A 25,900-nucleotide genomic window follows, 5' to 3' on the forward strand; every position below is an offset into this window, starting at 1 on the left:
CAAAAAAGTTTTCTGAATGTCTTTTACTTGAACACAAGTGGAAGTGGATGATGCTAACATATTATCAAGGTGAAAGATATGGTAGGGCATGCAATTTGAGCATCCAAACTATTAAAATTGATCCGGACATCTTTAAACGCATATAAGTAATAACTCAATAACTATAAATTGAATCAGAACACAATATCATACTATTTAAATTATCCGCCATGTATCAACCTGTTGTCTACCTAGTTTCTTGGCAATATACGTGTTCGCCGAAGATGTAGATTTTCATTTGAAAAGGTTTGTTATTGATTTTGTATGGAAGTACTTGGGGCCAATTACTTTTCGAGTACAAAGACACACACACACACCAGGACACACTTAAATCTTCATGGTTGATATTAAAACATTTTGTAGCAGTAGGCACTGAACGCATCTCTGAGGAAATTGTTCATATTTGTTGTTCCTGTTGCTTGCATTAGGTTTGATTTTTGATATAGGTGCCTTACATACTTTTACAGGAATGGCTTAACTTTGCGATAACACTATTTTCGTTAAATTGTCCTTTTGGACACGAGATTTTTTGCCTCCATAAAGGAGTAAGAATAAAGTGATAAAACTCAATGATGCCTATCTATGTAAAGCAGAAATGCTCGGTCGTTCTTGAACTCTCTCATTGTGGTTTGCTTCATGTCACAGAAATGGAATGCTCCACTGCATTGTAAAAATTATATCAAGTACACTCCTAGGAGTAGAATGGGTCCATTACATTGCATCATCTCAGGTTCTCTCTTGGAGAGCCTAGCGTTTGGAATCACAAACCTGCTGAATGAAGAGCAATTTGTTGTCTTTTCGAGGATCAATTGATCGAGAAAAAAATTTGATAGCTCATTTAGGCCAAGTTAAGCAGAGGTTGATTATGAGTCATCTTTCTGCAGTCCGAAGCATTGCCAACTTCCTGAGTTTTTTGTACATCACCAGAGGAACCTTTTTATATCCCAGAACAATAATCTTCCAAGATTCCAGTTTTCAAGCGTTTATAACTTTTTAAGGGACTTCAATTCCTGCAACAGTAGGTTCAGCTGTGATTCACATAAATTGGCCATGTTTTGACAATTCAATTGATGATAACTAGCTATTGAGGATCTACTTATCCTTTGCTTGATAATCCAATCAATGTTCCTAGCAATTTTTACATGCTCTATTCCGAACTAATCGAGTACACAATGAACTGCTACAAATTACAGATTTTAGGCTTTAAAGACTTGGCACTCTTCGTTTCATGTGACAACAGGCTGTCTGTTGAATTATTTGGATTTCATTGGGCAAGGTTCTTCTGGGGCAGCTTGTGTCTAACATCAGTGTGCTGGGAGCTGTAAGTGCCTATAGGTTGATGCTTTTTTCTACTGATATTCTGAACATTGCACTTTAGCTTACTCCACCTAAAAAACCTATCATGTGCAAAGTGACCAGCTAGTAAGGCATCTTCCACATTGCCACTATGATTTCCTCTCAACCTATGATTAGTTCGGGAAGACTCATAATAGGAAACAGCCCAAGATCCCTTGCAGTGTGCGGTTTGCACCGCAGAGTGCCGCGCCGCACTCGATGGCTGCCATCAGAAGATGGACAGGTGTGTATGGCATGCAAAGTTATTTTGTTTGATAGCCATCCGATGGTCATTGAGTTCCGCATGACAGACCATTCACCATAGAGGATCTGTGCTCCTCAGTAGGAAAAGACCTTCCCATTCTTTCAGAGAATAGTTTGAGAAAGTCTGAAATTTTTATTCTTCTTGGATGTGGGTGTTCCCTCCACTCAGCTTTCTTCCAGTCAGGATAAGGGTCACTTACTATAGTTTTTGAGTGCATGCAGGCTCATTGGTTGACCCTCTGAAACTCCCTTTCTTGCCTCCTCCTCACGGACATTCTCCCATCACGAGTGACACTTTTTGGTAAGATAAATCAATTCTGAAATGGAAGCTTCGATTCTAGTTTGCTTTTCCTCTCCACCGTGAATTGTGCTTCTCTGAGTAGTGACAGGACTTTCATAGACTGCAGGACTAGAATTCTAGGAGGTTAAAAAAATAATTGTTTCAAGAAAAAGGGGCTTTCTTACGAACTGGTATTGGAGTTCATGCTTTTCAAAAGGTTAGGGATGTCTCCTCCATCGTGGTTGTAGGGGATGCACTTGTCCAAGTAGTGTGACACTTTCACTTCTGTGTTGACCTTCGCAAATTGAGAACATTCAGACCTTTCATCATAAATATAGCCAAATGCTGAGGTCTTCCCTCAAAACATAATGATTCATTGAATGCTATCTTCACAGTTCATTTGATGACTTCTTTATGGACTCCTTCCATCACAAAGATGGCCTGAGCACTGTAGCCATGGCTAGCTAGCCTCATTCCAGGCATTGGCTTTTACGAGTCCTTTGTCACCGTCCATTGTCATCAGAGGTCATGTTCTCATTCAGTGCTATGGATGTCGAAGGAGCACCAGTAGAGATCAAGCCATTTGGATGGTGCCAATTGCTGCAAAAGTTACTTTCACAAATAAGCCAAGACTAGGCTTGGGTATATAGATGAGTGGCACGGCCAAAAAGACTTGGATTTAAATATCTAAGCGCATTTAGATGCCAACAGGAAAGTTCACCTTCCTTAGATTCTTCAGAGTCACTGAGGCATTGCCCAAGTTGTCACATGGAGCTCAATGTGAGGTTGAAAGTAGTCACCTTTTCGACATTACAAGAGAAGAGCTACGGCTATGGAGAAGTTTTATAAGAGCTCATGCCATGTAACATGAGGAAGTGGCAAAGCAGCAGGAGGGTGCTTTAGTGATAAGTGGCTTCCACTGCCATATGATTATAGGAAACGCTAGGGTAAGGAGCAGCCATAGAGCACGTTGTGAGTGTTGGGCTTCATAAGGTCTCCCCTCAAATAAGAGGCTCACATGCGTGCAAAGGGGAATCGTTGAGTTGACCTCTGACAAGTCCTATTCTTTGTTTTTCTCCTCCCTTGCATCGCACATTCGTTACCTTCTAATGAAACTCGGACACTAGATGTTGTTTTGATTGTTCCCAACGTTATCATCATTCACTATAACCATGTTTTGCCACAAAAGAGAATATGTCCCCAATCTAGACACATGAACTCACCTATTTTAGACATCTCCAGTGATGAAGCACTGAGATTTACTCATCTAAAATTATATGTTTTACCTTCTCCCTCGGCCGAGATGAACTTGTTTTACAAGTGGAATGAACAAGAAAATCATAATCTTACAGGCTAGGATTCGGGTCACTCATGGAAACATGGGAACAGATGGAGCCGCAAAGTTTTAAGAATAACAAAAACGTAGGAAAAGATGAAGTCTCAAAGTTCTAAAGGATAACAATGGATGGGCTGATGTGTTCGTATTGACAATATGAACTACTTTTGTCCCCTAGTCGTTGACCTTTGGGCATATGGATAGGCACGCGGACCAGATACTCGTGTTCTTCCTGTGGTCTTCTTCAAGTAATGGTGAAAGGTTGAAAGAACCGTACTTCCACATGATGCAGCCCTGATCTCGTTGAAACTTTATCCAAAAGAACAGAGTCAGCTACCGCCAGTGAGCTTTCGTAGTCTAAACTAGTAAACTTTTATGTGCTAGTTTTGTTGTTGGCTAACTGGGTTAGGCAGGAGTTGGCTTTTATCACTTTGCTAGCTTAAATTCTCGGGCTTAATGGGAGCCACAAGACATATGGGTTGTTGAATAATATATATATATATATTCTAGGCTACTTCACCGTTGAAGAAGTGATTTGACCCCCTCTCCTTGCCTCTCTATATCTATGGTTTTAGATAAATCCTGACGTATTCTATCTTGCATTATGTTTAGTGTTTTTCAAAGTCTTTCTGTTAATTTAATTATTTATCACTTCCCTTTGGCCGGGAATTCTGCTTGTTTTTATTTTTATTTGTAAACTTCATGATGTAGATGGGTTTGTCTATATTGTTTTTGGCCAGAATGACCATAAAATAGCGAGACATATTTATAGTTCTAAATGAGTCAGTTTAATATAATCGAATTATAATTCTCATTTTTTCAATAGTTGGCACTTGACGAAACATTTTGTCATCATTGATCAACTTTAACAACAATTATGGCATTTAGAGATCGTCTATTGTTCAAAGTCAACATTATGAGTTCATGAGTGAGCTTAAGAACCATGGACAATTTGTGATTTCCGTGAGTCAGCAGAACTCGCAGATGTTTCAATGGATCTCAGAGTAATGGGTGTACACGAGGCTGAAAAGAAGCTGATTGTTGTTCCAAAGGTGAGGCTGCCTAATTGGCTTATCTTGGTGTTTTAATTGGAAAGATTCAAGATTGTGAGGAAGAAATGACAATTTTCTCTGTACTGGCGCAATTGAACTTAAGGTTGAAAGCATATGATTTTTTTTTCCCCCTGGTAATTGAACTGTTTCTATTTTCATCAAAAAAACAAAAAAAAAAAAACAACTGGAGCTATTAGGTAATGGGAATTTGCCAATTAAATTTCAAAGCATAGTTGTTCTAGACAATTCACTCTATTCGGTATTTTTATTCAAATGGAACAAGATAATTACACATCTAGCTATTGCGATCGGCAATAATTCAGCGTTTGCTTCTTCGTTAGGTGCAGAGAGCTGTAACCTCTGTGTTTAAATCCTCTAGCTGCCTGCTCAATCCTCTTATGCTGCAGAATTCGTTATGATTTGACTAGGTGGCTTTCTGAATCAGATTATGATCTCTTGAAAATGAGAGCTTTTAATGGTGGGAGTTCAGCTTAATCCTACCATTTACCAAAAGGTGTTTCTATTCCCTGCAACTATGAATTATAATATATTTTGTTAGTTACATGGTTTGAGGAAAAGATAGTATAGTTACAGAATAGCTCTTACTACATGTTATATTTGAAAAGAAACCACACAAGAGCTTAATCAGAAACACAAGATTGCGTTTTACTCTCTAATCTCCACTAAGCTAAAAAAACTTAGAATATTTGGTGGCACAATTTCATTGCAGAGGAGGCATAGCTCATTAGGCATTGCTCTAAATCCCTATTAATCAATTGATTGTATTGCCCTGTCTCACCGAGACACGAGGCATCAATCATTGATGGCCTGAAAGATACTGGCTTCTCTTTCCCTCCCTGAAGCTCTAAAATTCCTCTCTTTAATGCATGGGACAAACCTTCAACAGTGTAGGGTTCAGGTGTGTGCTGGAATCTAGAGGCGGAGGGGATTTAGTTTGAAGCCTGTTTCTTTCTTTATGTCATGTCCATTTCAGGGACCTAGGCAAGTGAGCTTTCTTCCCCATTAGATTCTAGAGTTATGTGTCCTTTTCTCCTATCATTTCACCATCACTTGATTGTATATCCCATGTAGTATACCTAACTGCGTTCCAACTCTCGCAAAAGTTTGTGTTTGGTATGAGGAAAGGTTTTGGAATTCAGGAGAGAGAAAAGAAAAATCAAAAGTTTGAAAATCTTTGGAAATTATCAATGAGAATGCCAATAAAATATGAAAAATGAAAGGTTGTCGAACAATCATTTATTCACATGGAATCAAATTCGAGAGATGCTGATGAAAAAAAGGAACACCATCATCAACAACATATAATAGCGGTAACTTATAATTTATATAGATTCCTTTGACATGGTTGTCAATAATTTGTAAATAAATTGTAATATTTGTAAACAATGCATGGAATAATTGAGTATTTCTTGATATTTGCATTTGCTAAGGATAATTTGAAGAATCATTTGGTGAAGGAAAAATCTAGAATTGTTTGAGGATTTTTTTTGAAAAGAATATTATTTTACTAGAATCTAACACAAGACATCAACGTATTGGTTTTTATTTCCATAGATCTTATCCTTTGATTTTGAAAAGAAAAGGTCATAACAAACCACATTTTGATTGAAGTTTATGTTGGAGCCATAAAACAATTATCACATTCAAGATGGTTTTCCATCACCATACAGAGATTTTTGTAAACTACTAATATTAGAATTTTGAATATGGTTCATTAAGTTAATTCTATGCTAAAAGAGACATTCTGGTACACTAATTTGTCTTATTAACTTGGCGCTTTTGTTAGCAAGAAGCTTTTATGAAAGAATGACAACAAAAATGAGAACCATGCATTAAAAAGAGTCGGAAACATTTTGGTCAAAATTGGTCGGGGCAAGGTTGGTGGTAAAATCTAGTGCATTGGCAACAAAGTCCAAGGTCATGTCCCCCACCCTTCTCATCTTGGTCTCTTCAATGTTTAGCTTCAAATTCTCAGATTCCTTCCAAGCGAGCATGGATGGAGCCGCCCCTTATCCACAAATCTCGCACCTCAACCACTCATCCCAGCCACCAACCGCGGCCTCCACGTCTCATCATCCCCATGGGTTCTGCCCAAGGCCACGTCTTCACCACCCCCCAAGAAGGCCTGGAAAAATTTGGACTGCAAAGCAATCCCCAATACTATCTCTCCACGTGTCCTTTAGGTGGGCCCAATCTAAATCTCCTTCGCGTGCTCTCATACCATATTGAAATCACCACTTATCCTAAAAAATTAAGCTGGTAGGATGAAATATAAAATATAATATAAAAATAATAAATATTAATTATATTAATATTAATATCGCTATGGAAGACAGGAAGGGAGATGAAGAAGTATCTACAAGTGAGTTTTGGTAACATTGTAATCATAAAATAATAAAAAAAAAGTTGACCCCCAAAAATGAAGGCGAAGACGAGACCTACTTCAACATCACGGATGAAAAGAAAAGGAATAGACGACGAAATATGTAACAACTTTATGCCTTGCGGACATTCAGATTAGAGGAAGATTTTTTTTTAAAAAAAAAGGAAAAAAAAAATACAAGGACCAAGCTTGAGTATTTGTCAATATATGTGCGCGGTTTAGTCAACGGGCGATTTCCGACTTGGGCGAGTGGCCTAACTGCTCCATCTCCCAACTGAGCTTCGGTGCAACGCCGTCGTGCATCGGCATGTATTCCTGCATGTCATGAAACAATTGAGAACTGTTTCATTCCTTATTTGTCTTTTCAGAAACTATAGCCTTCTAAATATAAAAATTAATTTTTTTTTTTAAAAAAAGCTTGTAGTGACCCATTACCCATTCAACTTTTTCCCAAAAAAAAAAACAAGTTAAGATGATCTTTCTAAATAGTCTTGATACAGTTAGTAACTTAAGACACAATCTTTTTCCATTACAATCTAATGGCGAGTGCTTATAAAGTTAGCCATTTCATATTATTTCTTTACACACAGTAATGCTTGCTTGTATACTAGCTTATATTTTCATACATATTTTTCCTTGTTATATAGATAAAACAAAGAAAAATATCTGGTCAACAAGATTAAATATAAATTACTGCCAATTCTATGGTTAGAAATACAGAAAAGAGTTTTACTTTCAAACAGATAGTGGGACATAATAATTGTTTACCAATCAAAAAGTTGACATCTTCATTATGTTAAAAAAAAAAACATGATAAGATTTAGGTATAAATATGAGAAATAAATATAAAAAATAAAATATATAAATAAATTTATCTTATTCTGTTAGCTTAAGTTTTTAGGACAAGTGGTAATTTTTAACATGATGTTAGAGCTTAAGTTTTTGAAATAAGTGGTGATTTTAACAATAAATTATAACTTCAAAATATTGCGGTGATCAAGAATACATTGTAGAAGAAAGAGATAGAAAAGAAGGAAAAACTTTCTAACTAAATTAAGTATGGATGGGAAAATTTATGAAAGACTGGTGGGAAGGGAGAGCAACAAAATACCTCCAGCTTGCATAATAACTCATGGGCAGTTTGGGCAGAGATGATGATATGGCGGGCAGCAGGTGTAACAAATCCTTCATCTACAGCCTTGTCGATGAATGACAGCAGAGAGTTGTAGTAGCCATCAACGTTCAACAGACCTACCTGTCCAAAACAAACGCCCACGCACGTATATATTAAGGCCATATACTACCATTCGCAGTGCCATTTTTGTAGCTACCAGGCGATTAATATATCCGTGTGACAAAGCAAGAAGAGCCAGGGGAAGAAAAATTGGGAGGCTAAAGACTATTCAAATCTTAAATGAATGGGCTTCTGCTTGTGAGAAGTATAAGAAATATAAACAATTAAGGGGTCTTACCGGCTTGTCATGGATTCCCAGCTGAGCCCAGGTTATCACTTCAAGGAGTTCTTCCAGGGTCCCATAACCACCTAATCAAAAAAAAAAAAAAACTCAAAATTTAAAGTAATGGGCATGCATCTCACACATGTAGCTACTAGTGTTAAAAAAAAAAATGGAACACCATAATTGGAGCCTTGGCTTGGAAACAGTCTCAATCTGATGCCTCAAAAAATATATGTAACAACTTGACCCTGAAAACTCAGCAAATCATCGATCCGGATGTAATAATCATCCAATCAAGATGACTTTTGAGCTATCAGGATCTTTCATAGGTTAATGAGGGCCAATATTTTCCAGAATCGAACTTTGGATCCAGCAAAATAGCATTCTGGATTGCACAAGCCAAAAAAGTTGATACACTGTACAGATCCAAGATTTGTTGATGTTATGCGAAACTAGGATGCTTGTGCGCAGGACAACACTGATCATTCCTACTGGTGACTCCCTTTTTAAGTTCACTTTGTGGATCCTTACCGGGCAAAGCGATGAAGGCGTCCGCATGGCGAGCCATCTCGGCCTTCCTTTGGTGCATGCCTGAGACTGCTCTCACCTCTCCTACAGTCTCTCCTGTTATCTGGAATATCCAAATCTATTTAGTTACTCTAGAGAACTAGACTAAATGATAATTATGTAGAAGCGATAAATTATCGATCGAGCAGTTTTATTTTTTGGAATTACTTCTTGATGGTTGTATTGTAACAGATACGAACTGTATACAGAGAGGGGAAAAAATTTCTGTAAAACTGTATTTAGAGAGAAGAAAAGGATAAAGAAGGGGAAAAAATATATATGATACCTCTCGGGGCATGAGAGTTTTGGGAATGACCCTGCAAGACACCCAAAAACCAGACGAGTTATTGTTTGACTCTCAGAGAGAGCGAGCGAGCGAGAGAGAGAGAGAGAGAGACCGACCCCAAAACATGGCGGCCTCCATCATAGACCGCTTGGGAGACAAGGCCCATGAGACCAACACTTCCCCCACCATAAACCAAGTCTATGTTCCTCTCCACCTGCAAACAAAGCATGAGCAGAAAACAGAGCATGATCCTATATCAGTTTTTATAAACAATTCCACTTCTAAGAAAAAAAAAGGAGCAATCCTCCAGATGGATTTTGTTCCAGACGACCATCTCAGCTCACATTTGGTGATTCAATCCTCTAATTTGGCCAACTGTCCTCCCTTTTGTCCTCCTCTTGTGAGGTTAGCACCATTAACCTCACAAGTGGTGATTCTAAAGCATAATTACAAGAAGAAGAAGAAGAAGAAGAAGAAGAAGAAGGATAAAAGACTGACCAGTTCATGGCCGAGCTGGATGGCAGCAAGCTGGTAGCTGGGCTTGTTTCCAGGGCTACTGCCACAGAAGACACACACCCTTCTGAACCTAGAGGAGGACCTTTTGGGCATCAATTGGCTTGGCGGCAGAGTCTGTGCTTGGGTTTCCATGAAGCCAACCAAAGGATAGCTCAAATATTTGGAACTCAGGACCTCTCTGTTCCTATCCTATAAGGTTTTAGTGAGCTTTATGTGAGACTCTGCTCCTCTTTCCCTACAGTAATCTGTTTCTCCCCCCTTCAGCTTCCTCTTGTATTTATCATGATAGCCACAGTACAGAGAGAGAGGAAGATAGGCTTTCTTTGGAGGCCTTTTAAACTCATTGACTGCTTGGAAAAATTTGTGTGGAGTTTGGACTTTGGACTTTATTTTTCTAGAACGAAAAAACCATAATTGATTATAACAAATAAGGTAGGCTTATATGGTATGTATGGGGACTCGTTAGGTGAATGTTAAACATTCCGCAGGAACATCCAACCATGCGTTTTGATAGGGTAGTACAGGATGACACCATCTCTTTGTCACCTTGTTTTCTTGCTTCTCGTTCTATTCTATTTTTAATAGATTTTTAGCTCGTTCGGATGCAGCCGTGTCATCGCGATGGGATGGACCTTCAGCTTTTTCGTTGTGGCATGTTTCCCGCGTGGGAAACCATCCACCCTGTCGAAGGATAACTAGTATAAATTGAAAAATTAAGATTAAGAAGATATTTTTTAAAATACATTCATTGCTCGTATTATAAATTGAAAATATAGCAATATCAAGAAATATTAATATAAGAGATATAAACTTAATATAAAAGATCAAATAAGCTATGCAAATAGTGATCTTGTTAAATAATAGTTATTGGGTCCCATGATACCATAAAGTCATCATAATAGGTATACAATAATATGCTCATTTTCTTATTTATTAGACGAATGGCTTGGTGACTATATGTTCGAGCTATGAATAATTTCAGTCTTCTTATATTTCAAAAAAATTATTTTTAATATATCTAGATATATAATTATAAAAAACTTATTTAATATTTTCAAATTTTTTTTGATGAAATTATAATCGTCTATTAGTTTTATAACTCTTCTTTTTTGATAATGCCATATGCGTCATACATGTCAATTTTTTCTTCTATTTATCAATTTTTTCTTATATATATTTATTGTAAAAATTATGATATCATCCAACCAATTAAATCACCGTGTAGCAGCCCAGTATAATATCATGTAGAAGGTTATTGCATGACGGGAGAGCATGTAAGCAAATTAAAAAAAATATTTTTTTTGATATTTTTTTTAAAATTTTTGATGAAAACTTAAAGAGCATTATCAACAATTGACAATGATCCAATTTTCAAAAGAAAATCGGTGTAGTTCCAAATGAATCAAACATGTGGAGAGTATGATTTCTATTAATTCAAGAACTGACAACTTTGTTTTTATCCCCTCTCCAACTTCTTCCTTTCTTCTTTTTTTTTGCTATGACTCCAACTTCTTTCTTTGTCAATGCAAATATTCCTGGAAGCTGCAAACTTTCGGCGGGCCGGCGTTTGCTTCAACATCCTTCAGCCAAGCAGGCGATTCCTTTTCCGAAACTTTTTAACCTTTCCGACCCTCATCCAGAGATGGAGGACGCTTTCAACTTTGAAGAGGAATATCACATGCTCTCTCCACCCTTCTTCATGGCCTTCTTCGCCTCTTATAAGTTCTAATAACACTACATTGTGATGTGATGTTGGCCCACAACCAAAGGCAATGGAGGAGTGGATGGAACAGATCAATTAAAGTGTCCCCTCGGAGGACTGAAATCTTCCTGCCTTGCTGCTTTTCCTAAAGCCGAAGGCTAAATGGATACCAACGTTGGTAGGGAAAGGCTTAAAAGAAGACACCTACCGCATGCTGTTCTTTCTGTAACCATGCATTTTTCCGCTCGCCATCCATTCATCCACCTACTTTCTTGTGTCACATCTTATTTTGATACAATAGCATTGCAGATAGGCATGCATGTAATTTTAGGGCTAAAAGCGAGTCGGGTTATATCCAACTGTATCTTTTTTTCGTATTCGATTCAAATTGGATTCAGATACTAATTTTTTAGTCCAATCAGATCCAGATATGAATCAGATACTCGATTTAAAAATCTTTTGGACACTGATACAGATGCAGATACACCTGATTTTTTTTTTTTGGATTTGGATCTAGATCCAAATATCCGTATAACAAAGGCAAGTGAAAAGAAAAAGTCTAAGTTAAGTCGGAAAATTAATTAAGTGATTAACCAAATCTAAACTAAAAAAAATTCATATATCGGATGCCTGTCACTTATGACGGTAACATAAATACAAAAGATTCAAATAAAATTCTTCGAATCACCATGCATGTCTAAAAGGCTCAAATCTTTTGTTCGTCCGTTTTGTCTCTCGTTTCTCTTCGTCGTTTTCCAACAACTAGGGTTTTGAAGATTCCGTCCACTTTTTAGTTTTCACCGATAATTGTAACTAGCGAAAGCCGTGATGCTTTGGAGATACCATAGATCCCGTCTATTTCGGTGATAAGCAACCTTGAAGGGTATATCATGTATAAAATTGTTGGTTTTTATTATTAATAAAAGCTTGTTAAAATTATTTTTTTAATTGAATTCTTTTTTTAGGGTCATATCTTTGTTGCTAGTTTTCATCATTGAATTTTGCTCAAATTTAATTAATATCCAAAAAAAATATCCGATTTATATCCGTATTCGGATAGGAAAATATGAATATGTTTAATATCTGATTCATATCCATATCTATTTAGAATAAATATAGATATTAATTTTAATATCTGTTTAATATCGGTATCTGAATTCGTATTTATTAAAAAATATGGATATAAATATGAATATATCAATATGCGATCCGTTTTCAGCCCTATGTAATTTGCAGTCATGCAACAACTTGGCAAGAAGGAATGCAGCTTTTCTTGGCTTAAACAAGCTTATTCAGGCTTGGTCTTTAGTCGGGATATAAAGAAAAAATTTCAAGTCGAAGCTCGGCCAAAATAAGAAAAATTCCAAGCTGAGCTTGAGCGGCGATGTGGCCCAAGCCGGCCTAGCCTGATTTCTCTCTTTCTTTCTTCTGCTTCTTCTTTCTTACTTACTCCAGTTGGAGCCAGGCAGGTATAAGCTATTTCCCGAGACATTCATAAGATCCCTCATGGTCATGGGCGTATGGGATTACTGCGACATGACCAGAATCACTTGCATCTACAAGGATATGCTGAAGAGGACAACGAAACCTATGGGTGAATGCGAGATATAGTATTGATTTGGTTGTTTTCAAAAGGAAAGCATCCCCAAAACTGGGTCCACGGACATGTTTTCCGCATGGGATTTTTATATAATGTTGGATCTTCCTTTCTATAAAATTTATATTATTTTGTCAAAAGTTGCATTCCATCAATGAAAGCCAAAACCATGATATCGCACCATAGCCAAGTTCCACAAGGGACATTACAACCCACCAACTTGGTCGAGAAGATGGTTTTAAGAATTCTTGGCAATTTTTTGATCGGACACACACACACACACACACACACACACACACACACACACACACACACACACACACACACACATATATATATATATATATATATATATATATATATATATATTGTGATGACCCATGCAGGCATATGTTTAGTTCCACATCGGTTATTCGCTAGGTAGATTTTGAGTATAAGAAACTCAAATAATACCTTTCGGCTAACTATTTTGGATGAAGTTCTGAATTGTTACATATATCGATGTATTTGAGAGGAATTGAAATAATGCGCCTAGAGCACCAAAGGAGATAGCAATTGTTTTTCTATTTAAGCAATTGTTTAAGATGATCCTCCCCAAGGAATAGAAAAGAATTACAAATCAATAGAAATATGGTTTGAAGAATACATTACATTAAGACCATTTTTATTTTCTTTTATCTTACTACTCTTATTGAAAATTATTCCACATTACCTAATGCAAGCCTTTTTTTACTTTGCAGACATTTATACACAAAACTTCCACTATTACGCTAGTCTTATTCCTTTTCCATTAGTTTATTTACAATACTTTATTCGCTAATATTCTGTCCAAAACCACTTTTTTAAAGTGGCTAAGAGTTCTCTCAAGGTTTAATTATGTACATTTGGATGGGACAAACTGCGGACTGTTGGCACATAACATTTTTGAATTTGTATCTAACTGGACAACTGGATCTATTCAATACATTAAAATACATTGACCCGGAAATCTTGGGACACTCTCTGTAGCAGCATTACAGCTATATAGTAAGTGTAGGAGTAGAATAGTTGCCCACACTTGCAATGCTCTTGTAGAGGAAGCTTCATATGCCTATGGATGTCATAGATATAGAAGATAAATTGCACTGCAGCCAAACTACAAAACTATGCCAAGCTTTTAGTGACCTACACAAGTGGCAAGCTTCATAAACTAGCTTGCATGTGCATTAACTTATTGCAAAATAATTATACTATTATTTTATCTATAGTAGAACCGTGAGAAACCTTATCATTATTCTCAAAAGAGGAAGAGAAATAAAGAATGCGAGAAACCAAATTTCCGGTCCTATGATTAATAATAACTTAATATATAGTCATATTGACCAACTTTTTTTTTTTTGAGAGAGAGAAAGAAATGGAGAAAGATTCGTCCATGCTATAATTATCTAGTCTTAGATGCATATATTAATTAAATTTTATTTTATTAGTTTATATTAAATAAACTTTGTGGAATCTATTTAAGCTCTCCAACTTTTCAAATGTTTTCCAAATTAAATTTTTGTCGGTGCGTCAAATTTTTTTTCTTCCAAAGCCATATTTATCTTTTTGGATAATGAGGCAAGTATTGGCCATTCAGAAATGCAAATTGAGTATTGGGAGTGTTGAAAAAAGAAAACCTAAAAGAGACATAGCAACTGAAGGCTCCAATTGAATTCATGGATCTATATTTTGGCCTGTAATGGATCAACCACTTACCCAAATAGTTTTTTTTTTTTTTTTTTTGGTATATACCCAAATAAGGTTTTGGGACGAAATTTTGGATTACACGAATGTCCAGTTGGGAGTTGGAAATATTTGATTTTGGAATATTCTCTGTCCCTCTCGACGCGTGTAACGGTCCTACCCTGAAAGGAATCTGATGAGGTGGTGAGTCCTTCTGGGGATAAGATCCCATCTGGTACTCAGAATTATTGACCCGTCTCGGTTGTACTTGTCAATGTCCAACAGTCAAACAATCTAATCCAGAAGACAATCCGGCGTCCCCACACGGAAACTCCTGTGCTTCGCATTTCCCAATGGGCGACAGCTAGTTTGGAACCCACCTCACTTTCTCCAGTGGATCGGTTCTTGATGCAGAACACCAAACAGCAAGCAATTCCATGCATCGCAATTTTTACCCACGGACCAAGCGACACGGAAATTCTGAGACGTGCCAAAAAAAAAATTCCATAGCAATGTGGATGTGCACATACATTTAAAAAGAAAAAAAAAAAAGGGAAAGATGCAGCGTATGCATATATTTTTTGAAATAATTTTTATATTATTTTTTCAATATTAAGATGAAGTAATTTTGAGAAAGACGAACAGTGCGGCTGACTGGATTGCGTCTTTTGCTGCCTACCACTCGGAGGTTCATATAAGAAGACTAAGGATCCCTGCTGGAGCCTTTTAGTGAGTTATTGTTTTTTGATTTTGTTGGCCTCATTCATATCGGTTGCGTGTGAGCCGCCGTTGTACTAATATATATATATATATTATTTCTAAAAAATACTATAGTTTTTAAAATATAATATATTTGAAGCAATAAGAAAATAGTTAGGCACTTTTACACAGCACGTGCAGATAGGTTGAACTAAAATATTATTTTTATACCATGATTCATATGGAAAAAATTTAAATCATATTTTTTATTTTTTTTGAGTGAGGTACTTGAGCTGGCCTGACTCATAGTCCATATAAACTAGAGGATGTTACAGCATAGATTTTTGAAGCTGATCATGAATAAATTATAATATTTGTGATTGAATTTAAGTAGATTTGAACTTTTAGCATTATGAGAATACTATTGCTTAAACGAAAGAAGTACGTGAACATCCGTATAGGGACATATATTTAATCTCATAATTTTAAATAATACATGTTGGCTGGCTTTTTTTTTTTTTTTTTGTAAAAATCTTAGGATATTAGTGCATATGTGCATTCATTGCGAAAGATGGAGGTACTGGGAATTAAATATATACACTCATTGCTCATATCTCTTGTGGTGGGGCCAGGCCTATTCTCCCACTGGAAGTTGCGGTGTCGGAGCGTAGAGGTCCCTGTTCTTCAACAATCTTTCGGCAGCACCCGGCGAGAGCAGTGCATCTAGCTGATTTAAAGTGGCAAATGGCACAACCTCCTTTCTGCTAAAAAGGAGATTGCCGTAAGAAAGAGTGCGAGTTCTTTTCAGGATGAAGTACGCTGATGGTAGGCGAACAACGCAAAAGCAAAGAAGAGATGGGGGATTCTCAAAGGACAACGACTCGGGCTCTTACGTCATGACATGAAGCTAAGTATATGGAAGTGAGGCTCCTCAACCATGATGGTAACCACCGGCATGGGAGACAGCTCGCTGTAGACGCAGGGCATCTCTTACGTGGAAACTGGGCCACTTAGCTCAGTAAAGTAGGCTTTGTGACAAGATGTTATTAGCGCAGGTTGGTTGCCGCAGGAGGCTGGCGCATCTCCGATTTGATCGCTATTGAAGTAGAGTTGCGGGCAACTTAAAAGGGCATCTTATATAAGAAGAAGGTACTTGGTGCAGATAGGATATATTTTAAAGGTGACTCCTCTACAGTGATTGACCTGATACGAATAGTAGATAGATTTGAAGATGGTCACCCACTGATTCGGAAGATTCGCAGACTGGTTAGAAAGATAAATTCCTTTCATGCAATACATGTATATCGAGAGGTGAATAGAGCTGCCGATTGGGTTGCTTCCTTCATTGCCCGGCATTCTGGAGAGGTTAACTGGACTAGAGATACTGATATCTTTTATGCTTTGTTTTATTTTCTTTCTGTTGATGTAGCTGGTTGTACTTAAGAGCTATATGAAACACCATTTTTATATTAAAAAAAAAAAAAAAAAAAGAGAAGTTTAGAAATAGATATTGTTGGTGATATAAGTTCTAGTCTTTAAGCAATTGGTATGTGAAATTTGTTTCACAAATAAACCTAATAAGATGATGACACGCTTGGTATATCAACATATCCAATACTTGGTACACTGGCATTACATATGCTATGTATAGCTACATGTGTATCATATGAACATCCAACTCAGGTTAATAAAAGGGAAAGAGATAATTTATGCATATAGAGAAGCTAATATTGGTGCAGATTTGATGGCTTCATATATCTCTAATCATATGAGACTACGTTGTAGATTATTATGTCAAATATTCTTTCTGCTTTGTTGGACATTTTATTTGCCGATTCCAAAGGATGTATTTACAATTGATTGGTATGATAAATCCATTTTTACCGCAAAAAAAGGGAAAGAGATTTTTACATTGATCTAGAGTCTTTTTAGTTGCATTAATTTATGTTACTTTAGCTGTGGGCTGGACTAGAGGCATCCAAGTTAGGTCTAATTGTAAACTAAGAAACTTGTGCATGCAGAGTGGAATCCACATTTTTTTTTGCTACGGAAGAAAGGACACTAAGAATTTTTTTTGATATAAAATCCCAATATTTTATATCACTGGCCAGTATTCTTTTTTTTTTTTTTTTTTTTGCTGAAAACGGGTACTTCATACAGTACGGGTACGAATACACCCAATAAAATCAAAATACAAGACTTCACGGAGTGCCAATGGCAGCTCCGCCTCCCCTGACCAGAGGGCATACCCCGAGTGGTGGGCCACATGGCCAGCCACCCAATCGGCTGCCCCATTGGCCTCCCTGAATACATGTTTGGCCAAAGTGGCCCCTCCCTCACTCATCATCACAATATCGCGAATCAAGGGATGGTCTGTGCTCTCACCCCCCAATCCCCTCTGAATCCATCGGACAACAGTGGCTGAGTCCTCCTCCAAAATAATCAAGCTGGCCCGCAGTACTACCCGCGCATGTCGAAGGCCTACCCAGGCTGCATGCAACTCTGCTCCAGGAACCGATGTATCAAACAACTGACAGCCACCTGCGGCCACTACCCTGGAGTGCGGGCCTCGTATGACAAAGCCTGCATCGCCTCGCGTGCCGCCATCCAGAACCGACCCATCGAAGTTGACCTTGAGGAAGCTCAGGGGTGGGGGCTCCCAGGTGAAAAACACCAACTGAGAAGCTGCCGAAGCAGGGGGGAACCCCAGGTGTCCCGAGCTGTCAAAGGTCTATCTGTAAGAAAGGCGGGTCTGATCTTCGAGGCCTGTGCTCGAGCGAGCTCTGCCACAAACCTCGGTGACACCCTACGCTCACCGAGAGTGCGGGCATTCCTTGCCAGCCAGATCTGAAGTGCTGTGCAAGTAGCTCTAATGCCCTCCTCGCGGGTCCGTAAACAGGCTAACCACTGCCGTGTCACCCTGAGAAACTGTAGCCGCTCACTCCGGGCCCCCCGCGGGATCCCAGCCCACTGCCATGTCGACCGCGCCCATGTACACTGGAAGAGCACATGGTCCGCTGACTCCTCAGCTCCACACGTCCCGCACTCAGCTGGGACCCCCCACCCTCGCCTGCTCAGCTCTGCTCTCGTAGGAAGTCGGTTCCAGAACACCTTCCATAGAAAGAGAGCAACCCTCGGGTGAAGTCCGAACCTCCAAATCCAAGTGCAGTCCGGCCCCGGCTCATGCCCTAGCTGAATGGCGCGCGTGATGTCTCCCAACCTGACACTGGCCTGGCTCGAGGTGCCCCACACCCTGACATCTGGCCCCCCGCATCCTGGTAACGGGAGGGATCGGATCCTCGCAGCTAGGTGTACCCCGAACAATAGCCTGAGTCTGGCCTCATCCCATACTGCCCCTCCTGGTACAAGGAGATCGCACACCCGTAACCCCTCCACTGCCTCTGTGTCAAACATAGTTGGCCAGCGGCTCAGGGCCAAGGAGTCCACCCATGAGTCGCTAGCCACATCAATACTCCGGCCGTCGCCAATCAGAACCATGATGTGTGCCGATACTGACGGCAGGTGCCTCCCGATCTCACGCCACATGAAGGAGACTCGGCGGCCCCGCTGTGCCACCCCTGAAGCCCCTCGGCCATATCTAGCTGCCATCACCTGACTCCAGAGGCCGTGTGGCTCTAAGATGAAACGAGCCGCATGCCGAGCAATGAAAGCCTCGCGCCTCTCAATAAGGGACTGCACTCCCAGACCGCCCTCACTAGTGGGGCGGCAAACCTGCTCCCAGGCGACCAAGTGCACTCCGTGACCTCCACCGTATGACCCCCACAGGAAATTCCTAAGAAGGCGCTCGATCCTTAACAGGATCGTCTTGGGAACCACTGTGTTGGCCATGAGATAAACCGGTAGAGATCCCAGCACTGCCCTGACCAGTGTCACTCTCCCCATCATGGATAATGAGGACGCCCTCCATCCCTCCAGCCTGCTCTGGACTCGCTGTACCAAACCGGAGCACTCTGCCACCCGCAGTCTCCGGCCAGTGATAGGCACGCCTAGGTAGGTAAGCGTCCCTTCCTGCTCCGGTATCTGGAGGATCCCTCTGATCTCCTGTCTGACTCCGCTCTCTGTACTGGGGCTAAAGGAGATGGTAGATTTGAAAAAATTCACTCTCTGGCCGGATGCCGCGCAGTAGGCCGCCACCACCCTGCGAAGGACCCGAGCCTCTGTAGTCCGTGCCCTGGCCAGAAGAAGACAGTCGTCAGCAAAAAGTAAATGGGTGATAAGGCGAGCCCCCGTGGCTGGGGTGTAGGCCTCCAGCTCACGGCTGGTGCACACTCTCTGCAAAGACCGAGATAAGATATCAGCACAGATAATAAACAAGTAAGAAGATAAGGGACATCCCTGCCGTAGCCCTATAGAGGACTCAAAGTAAGGTGACGGTGTGCCGTTGACCAAGATAGAGAACTTTGGCCCCCGAACACACCCCATAACCCAGCCGATCCACTGCCTGGGAAAGCCGTAAGCCTCCAACGCCTGCTGAAGAAAGCTCCACCTGATCCTGTCGTAAGCCCGTTCCATATCCAGCTTGACTGCCATCAGACTGTGCCGCTTCGCTGCGCGTCGGAGATCCCACATCATTTCCTGGGCCAACATAACATTATGAGAAATATTTCTGCCAGCCACAAAGGCCCCCTGCTCCTGGCTAATGATACCAGGCAGGAGGGGCTTCATTCTGCCTACCATAATTCTTGCGACAACCTTGTATAGGGTTGTGCACAAGCTGATGGGCCTAAAGTGAGAAGGTTCAGCCGCATTTTGGCATTTAGGTATTAGCGTGATGAAGGTGGCCTTCCAGTCCTCAGGCATAGCTGCCTGGGCAAAAAAACACTGGATAGCCTCCACCACCGCTAGTCGGATAATACCCCAATACTGCCGAAAGAAGAACGGGGGGAAACCATCAGGTCCCGGAGCCTTGTCTGCGGCCAAGGCCCATACTGTCTCCTGTACCTCCTGTGCCAACACTGACCGGGTCAGGAGTACGCTCTCAGAATCACCAATACCCATGTCCGCCGTCAGAGGAGGGTCCCCATCACTGGCCAGTATTCTTTGCAGTGACTAAAGAGAAGTTACCAGTTCTAATAGGTGAATTGCACCTAGGCAGTGATGGGACTTGGTCCAACTGGCACCATTGATGCTACAATGTTAGCTTCCATTGGTCCTATTTGGGGACCTCTAAATCTGTGATAGCTACAAGGGAGACAACATACTGACCTATTATCTAGCAGGAATGGTCTTTATTCATCAACTCAGACTTGGAATTGGATGAATAGTTGTATCTTATTCCAGATCAGGTTGGCTTTCCTGATCGATAATATGTCAGTTAATTGCTATGGAAGCTTGATGGCTTTAGACTCTACTCACCAGTCATATTATCTAATTAAATGAAACCCATCTTACTGAAGGTTAGCTTTTTTTTTTTTTTTTTTTTTTTTTTTTTTTTTTGGTGAAAACGGCTACTCATTTCATATAGTTCGAATTTGAGTACAGCCCTCCAAGTCACAAGAAAGTAAAAAGTACAACTGTGGGGGGACATCTGCACGAGACGTCCACAAAAAACCACCTGAGTGCCGAGCGACAAAGGAGGCGACCCAATCTGCTGCCCGGTTCGCCTCCCTAAACACGTGCGCTGCCCGAAAGTCAGCCATCAACTGAGCCATCCTACGGGACTCTCGGATGAGGGGATGGCCATCCCCAAACCGATCCACACCCCGAATCCAATCAATCACCACCGAAGAATCACCCTCGAGGTACACCCGCACAGCCCCGTATACCTGCCTCACATAGGATATACCCTCCCAGGCTGCCTGCAGCTCTGCTCCAACCACTGTAGATCCAGGCGTGCTCCGTCCTCCTGCTGCTATCATCCTGCCAAGATGGTCCCTGATCACAAATCCGACCCCTCCAAACAAACCATCTGCCGACCTGCTGCCATCAAAGTTCACCTTGAGATAGCCAGAGGGTGGGGGTGCCCAAGAGACATAGGCAAACCGTGGCGCTGAGACAGCGTGATGAGCACCCCAGATATCCCTAACCAGCCCAGAGGTGACTACCGAAGTCGCCCCGATAACCTCCCTCGCAAGCCTCGCCGCCCGATCCACCACCATCCTCGGAGTCGCCCTCCTCCCCTCAAAAATGCCAGTGTTCCTGTCCAACCATATATGGTAGGACAGGTAGGCCACATGAATCCCCACCTCAACAGATCTAGGGCGTCGCATAGAACCTCTCAGCCACTGGATCAGATCCTGCGCTGACACCACCGAAGCCGATAACGATATCGGAGAGCGACTCCATATATCGCGAGCCCTAGGGCACTGCAGCAGGACGTGCTCCACAGTCTCCTCAATATCTGCACATACCTCACAACACTGAGAGATCCTCATGCCACGTCGAGCTAACATACTCCTGGTCGGAAGGCAGCCCCACGCCACCTTCCATATGAAAAGTGCCACTCGTGGGTGGACCCGCATCCTCCATATCCACCGCCCCTCAATCTGCCGTACTGGCTCCCTGCTGATCACTGTATGAAGGTCCCTAGCTCGCACCCGTGAACGCCCTGACGGTATCCATACTAACCTATCCGCCTCCCCCCCCTCGGGGTCGCTCGGGCTAGGACCAGCTCTGCCAACTGCTCCCCAAACACCTCCCGCACCAGCTCCTCCCTCCATCGTCCTCCCTCAGCATCCAATAGGTCACTGACCCTCCACCCAACTACTCTCGTCGAGTCCACCATGGTCGGCATACGACTAAGCGGTACCTCGGTCACCCATCTATCCTCCATCACATCAATAGACTGACCGTCACCAATAGCCCATCCAATCTCCGGAAGCACCACCGGAGCTCTAGCACACATCTCCCTCCACACCGGGGAGTGACGACGTCCCATATGCACACCCGATACCATAGCACCGTACTTAGCCCTCAACAGCGAGGACCATAGACACTCCGGCTCAAGCATAAATCTGGCCACATGTCTGGCTACTAACACCTCCCGCCTCACTGCCAAGTCTAGAACCCCCAGCCCACCACAGCTAGTAGGCTGGCACACCACCTCCCATGCCAACAAATGAACACCACCTCGGCCACTACTCCTCCCCCATATAAAGTCCCTAAACAACCGCTCCAGGGAACGAAGGAATCTCACCGGAACAATGGCATTGGAAAGCAGATAGATAGGAACCGAAGCAAGGACCGAACGCACCAAGGTGATCCTCCCAGCCATAGATAGTGTGTGCATCCGCCAACCCGCTAATCTGCGTCTAATACAAAGCTCACTAGGCAAGCAATCCCCACTCCGCAACCGCCGCCCAGATAATGGGATGCCCAAGTATATCATCGTGCCCACCTGCTCACCCACCCCCAGAGTCTCCAATATCAAATGCTTCATCGCCACTCTAGTCTTTGGGCTGAAAATGATGGCTGACTTGGACAAGTTGACCCTCTGACCTGATACTGCACAGTAGACCTGAAGGATCTGACCTATAACCCGGGCCGCCTGTCGCGTCGCCCTGGCAAGGAGCAAACAATCATCGGCGAATAGCAAATGAGATATCGCAGGGGCCCCAATCGCCGGTCTGTAAGCCTCCAACTCCTGAGTATCCACTGCCTGGCGTAGGGATCTAGACAAGGCGTCAACACATATAATAAACAGTAGCGGGGATAGGGGGCATCCCTGTCGCAGCCCACCAGATGACACAAAGAACCGTGATGGCGTCCCATTCACCAGAATGGCAAAGGAGGGGGACCGAATGCAACCCATCACCCATCTAATCCACGTCTCATGAAAGCCAAACCCCTGCAAGGACTGCTGCACGAAATCCCAACTCATCCTGTCATAGGCCCGCTCCATATCAAGCTTGATCCCCATCAAGCTCCCCCTAACCGGGGCCCTGCCAAGGTCATACATAAACTCCTGGGCAATAAGCACATTGTCAGAAATGCTCCGCCCCTCCAGGAAGGCCCCCTGCTCTGGACCAATGAGTCTAGGGAGGACAACTCTCAATCTAGCAGCAATGATCTTCGCCGTAGCTTTGTACAAGGTCGTACAAAGGCTAATCGGGCGATAATGACTCGGCTCCGAAGCATCCTGCCGCTTCGGAACCAAGGTAATAAAGGTCCTCTGCCAGTCTGCCGCCATCACTGCCGTCTCGAAGAACTGCTGTATGGCCTCCATCACATCTCGTCCTACAATCATCCAGTATCTCTGAAAAAACACCGGAGGAAACCCATCCGGCCCCGGGGCCTTATCCCCCTCTAGAGACCACATCGTCTCTCTGATCTCCCTCTCAGAGACCGGACTAATCAGTGCATCAGTCTCATCCTCAGATACCCCTATCGAAGGCAGTGGGATACCCACAGTGCTCTCCCCTGTAGTCTGCTCGGTCCACCTGGCCCTGAAAAAACTACCCAAGATCCTCTGAATCATATCCGGATCCTCTGACAACTGCCCATCCTCGCCCCTGATGGCTCTGATCCTATTCTGCTGCCTCCTGATAACTGTCGCCTGGTGAAAGAACCTGGTATTTCTATCCCCCTCCACAATCCACTGGGCTCTCGATTTCTGTCTCCAGAAAATCTCCTGCTGTCTAAGGAGGCAGTCATGCAGTGACAAAAGTGATCTCAACTCTACCATCTCCCCCTCCGTAAGACCCCCACCCGAAGCCTCCTGCATCTGTAACCTGGTAATAGCCTCCTCTGCCTCCTCGATCCTCCTGAAAATATCTCCAACCTCCTCACGATTCCACCTCCTCAACCGTCTCCTCGTCAGCTCCAATCTCCGGGACACCCGGTACATAGCGTCACCCCTGACTGGTGTTCTCCAAGCCTCCCTCACCATCCCCCACGACCGCGGATAGCAGAACCACATCTTCTCAAATCTGAATGGGGGTCGAACTGGAATGTGTACATCTGTGCTAACCAATAGAGGACAATGATCAGACGCTATCCTAGGTAGATGGCTCACCCGATGATCCGGATAGTGCTGAACCCATCCAACGGTCCCATATGCTCTGTCAAGACGCTCCCACACTCTAGCCCGACCCTGCTGATTATTGCACCAAGTGTACCTGGGGCCCACAAACCCCAGGTCAATCAATCCAGTCGATGTCAGAAAGTCCTGAAACTCCAAAATCTTCCTCTCATAAGTAAACGGTCTACCCCCCATCTTTTCAGAGGGATCTGTAATACAGTTAAAATCTCCTGCTACCAACATAGGATAACCCACACTAATCAGCTGAGACAACTCCTCCCACAATATCCGCCGCATCCTGAAGTCAGTACTGGCATACACCGCAGCAAATACCCAAGGCCTCCAACTGCCCTCTGAGATAACCAAAATCACCTCCTGGGAACAGACATGGAAGACGTCCACTTTACATGGCCCCTGCGCCCATGTAACTATAATACCACCAGATAGCCCTTGAGACTCCACGGAGTAGAATCCCCATGACCTCGGTACCGCTCTCCTAGCCTTCTGTAGGCTCTGTCCCGCCAACCGGGTTTCCAAGACAACACACATATCCGGATTGTGCTGCTGCACAATCCTACGAAAGGCCGGGGCGAAAGAAGGCTTCCCCGCACCTCGACAATTCCATACCAAGATCTTCATAAATCACCAACGGGCTTGTCACAACCCCCTACCCCAGGGTTGCAGTCATGGAAAACCAGCTCCTCAGAGGTCCCTCCACTAACCAAACCCACCGGATTCACCTGCTTCACAACAGCCATCAGTTGGGACACAATATGGTGGTGTTCTCCTTCCCCAACTATGTGTGCTACTTGGTGTGCCGTGCCACCACCTGCTGCAGACCCAGCCACAGATCCCGTTCCCGCCGTCGTTCCCCTACACAGCCCCTCTCCAGGTCCCCCATTCTGTCTTCTTCCTTTGGCTTCCTTACTAGAGCTTGCTGCCCCCACCTCCGGTCTCCCAGGGTCACCCTCCACACCGCTATGTCCGGGTGACAAACCATGGCCCAGAGCACCAGACTGAAGGGAAGCATACACAGAGTCAAGCACAGGACCCTTACCTCGCCTGTCGTCGTCCGAAGCCGTCCCACGCCCTTCCCGTCCGTCCGCGCGACCCGCCTCGTCGAACGCCCTAAACGGAGAGCGTCGACCAGCTGCCGAGAGATCCGCCGCTACCGAGTTAGCCCTCTTCATCTTCCTACCGGAGGCCGCCGTCATCCCACGCCGCGAGGTGTCACCGGGCCCCCTACCCTCACGCTCTGCCCGTGGGGGCCGGTTGCTCGACGCCGAGAGCGGAGGAGGAGAACTCCAGCTCCTCCGATGACCACCCGCTCCCGGCCTTCCTTCCGGACATGGCTGAAGAGAGTACATCCCATTCGTAAACCGGCCTTTAGGTCCCAGCCCTCGGCATGGGCTCCTAGACCTTTTCCTCGGACTCGGTCCCAGCCCGCCACAACCCGGGTCACCAATCAGCCCGTCCATCGGACCAGACATCCGGCCCGGATCGGTCAGCCCACACTCCTCTGGGCCAATACCCCGGCCCAATGCCTCGTCGAGTCGACCCAGACCCAACCCGTCGCCTGACTTAGCACCTGCACCGGGTTGACTCGCCACACCAGCGGCCACCCCCACACCAGCCAACCCGACATCCTTCTCCGGCGTCTTCCTCCGGGCCACCTTAGAGGGTTT

The 25,900-nt window shown here is 43.0% G+C and overlaps 1 protein-coding gene across 1 annotated transcript; it reads right to left on the bottom strand.

Moving 5' to 3' along the window:
* Window positions 1-6,667: 6,667 nt before the first annotated feature.
* Window positions 6,668-9,806, bottom strand: LOC103703883 (cytokinin riboside 5'-monophosphate phosphoribohydrolase LOG1-like). Its single transcript, XM_008786918.6, has 7 exons — window positions 9,519-9,806; window positions 9,137-9,234; window positions 9,021-9,051; window positions 8,699-8,798; window positions 8,183-8,253; window positions 7,822-7,965; window positions 6,668-7,025 (listed from the first exon to the last, which is right to left on the bottom strand). The coding sequence occupies exons 1-7, from the start codon at window positions 9,666-9,668 to the stop codon at window positions 6,933-6,935; spliced, it is 687 nt and encodes a 228-aa protein (XP_008785140.2). The 5' UTR covers window positions 9,669-9,806; the 3' UTR covers window positions 6,668-6,932.
* Between the last annotated feature and the right edge of the window lie 16,094 nt (window positions 9,807-25,900).

Source organism: Phoenix dactylifera, chromosome 6 (assembly GCF_051530095.1).
Source record: "Phoenix dactylifera cultivar Ajwa chromosome 6, Ajwa_hap1_PhDact_Kaust_v1.1, whole genome shotgun sequence".
Lineage (NCBI taxonomy): Eukaryota > Viridiplantae > Streptophyta > Magnoliopsida > Arecales > Arecaceae > Phoenix > Phoenix dactylifera.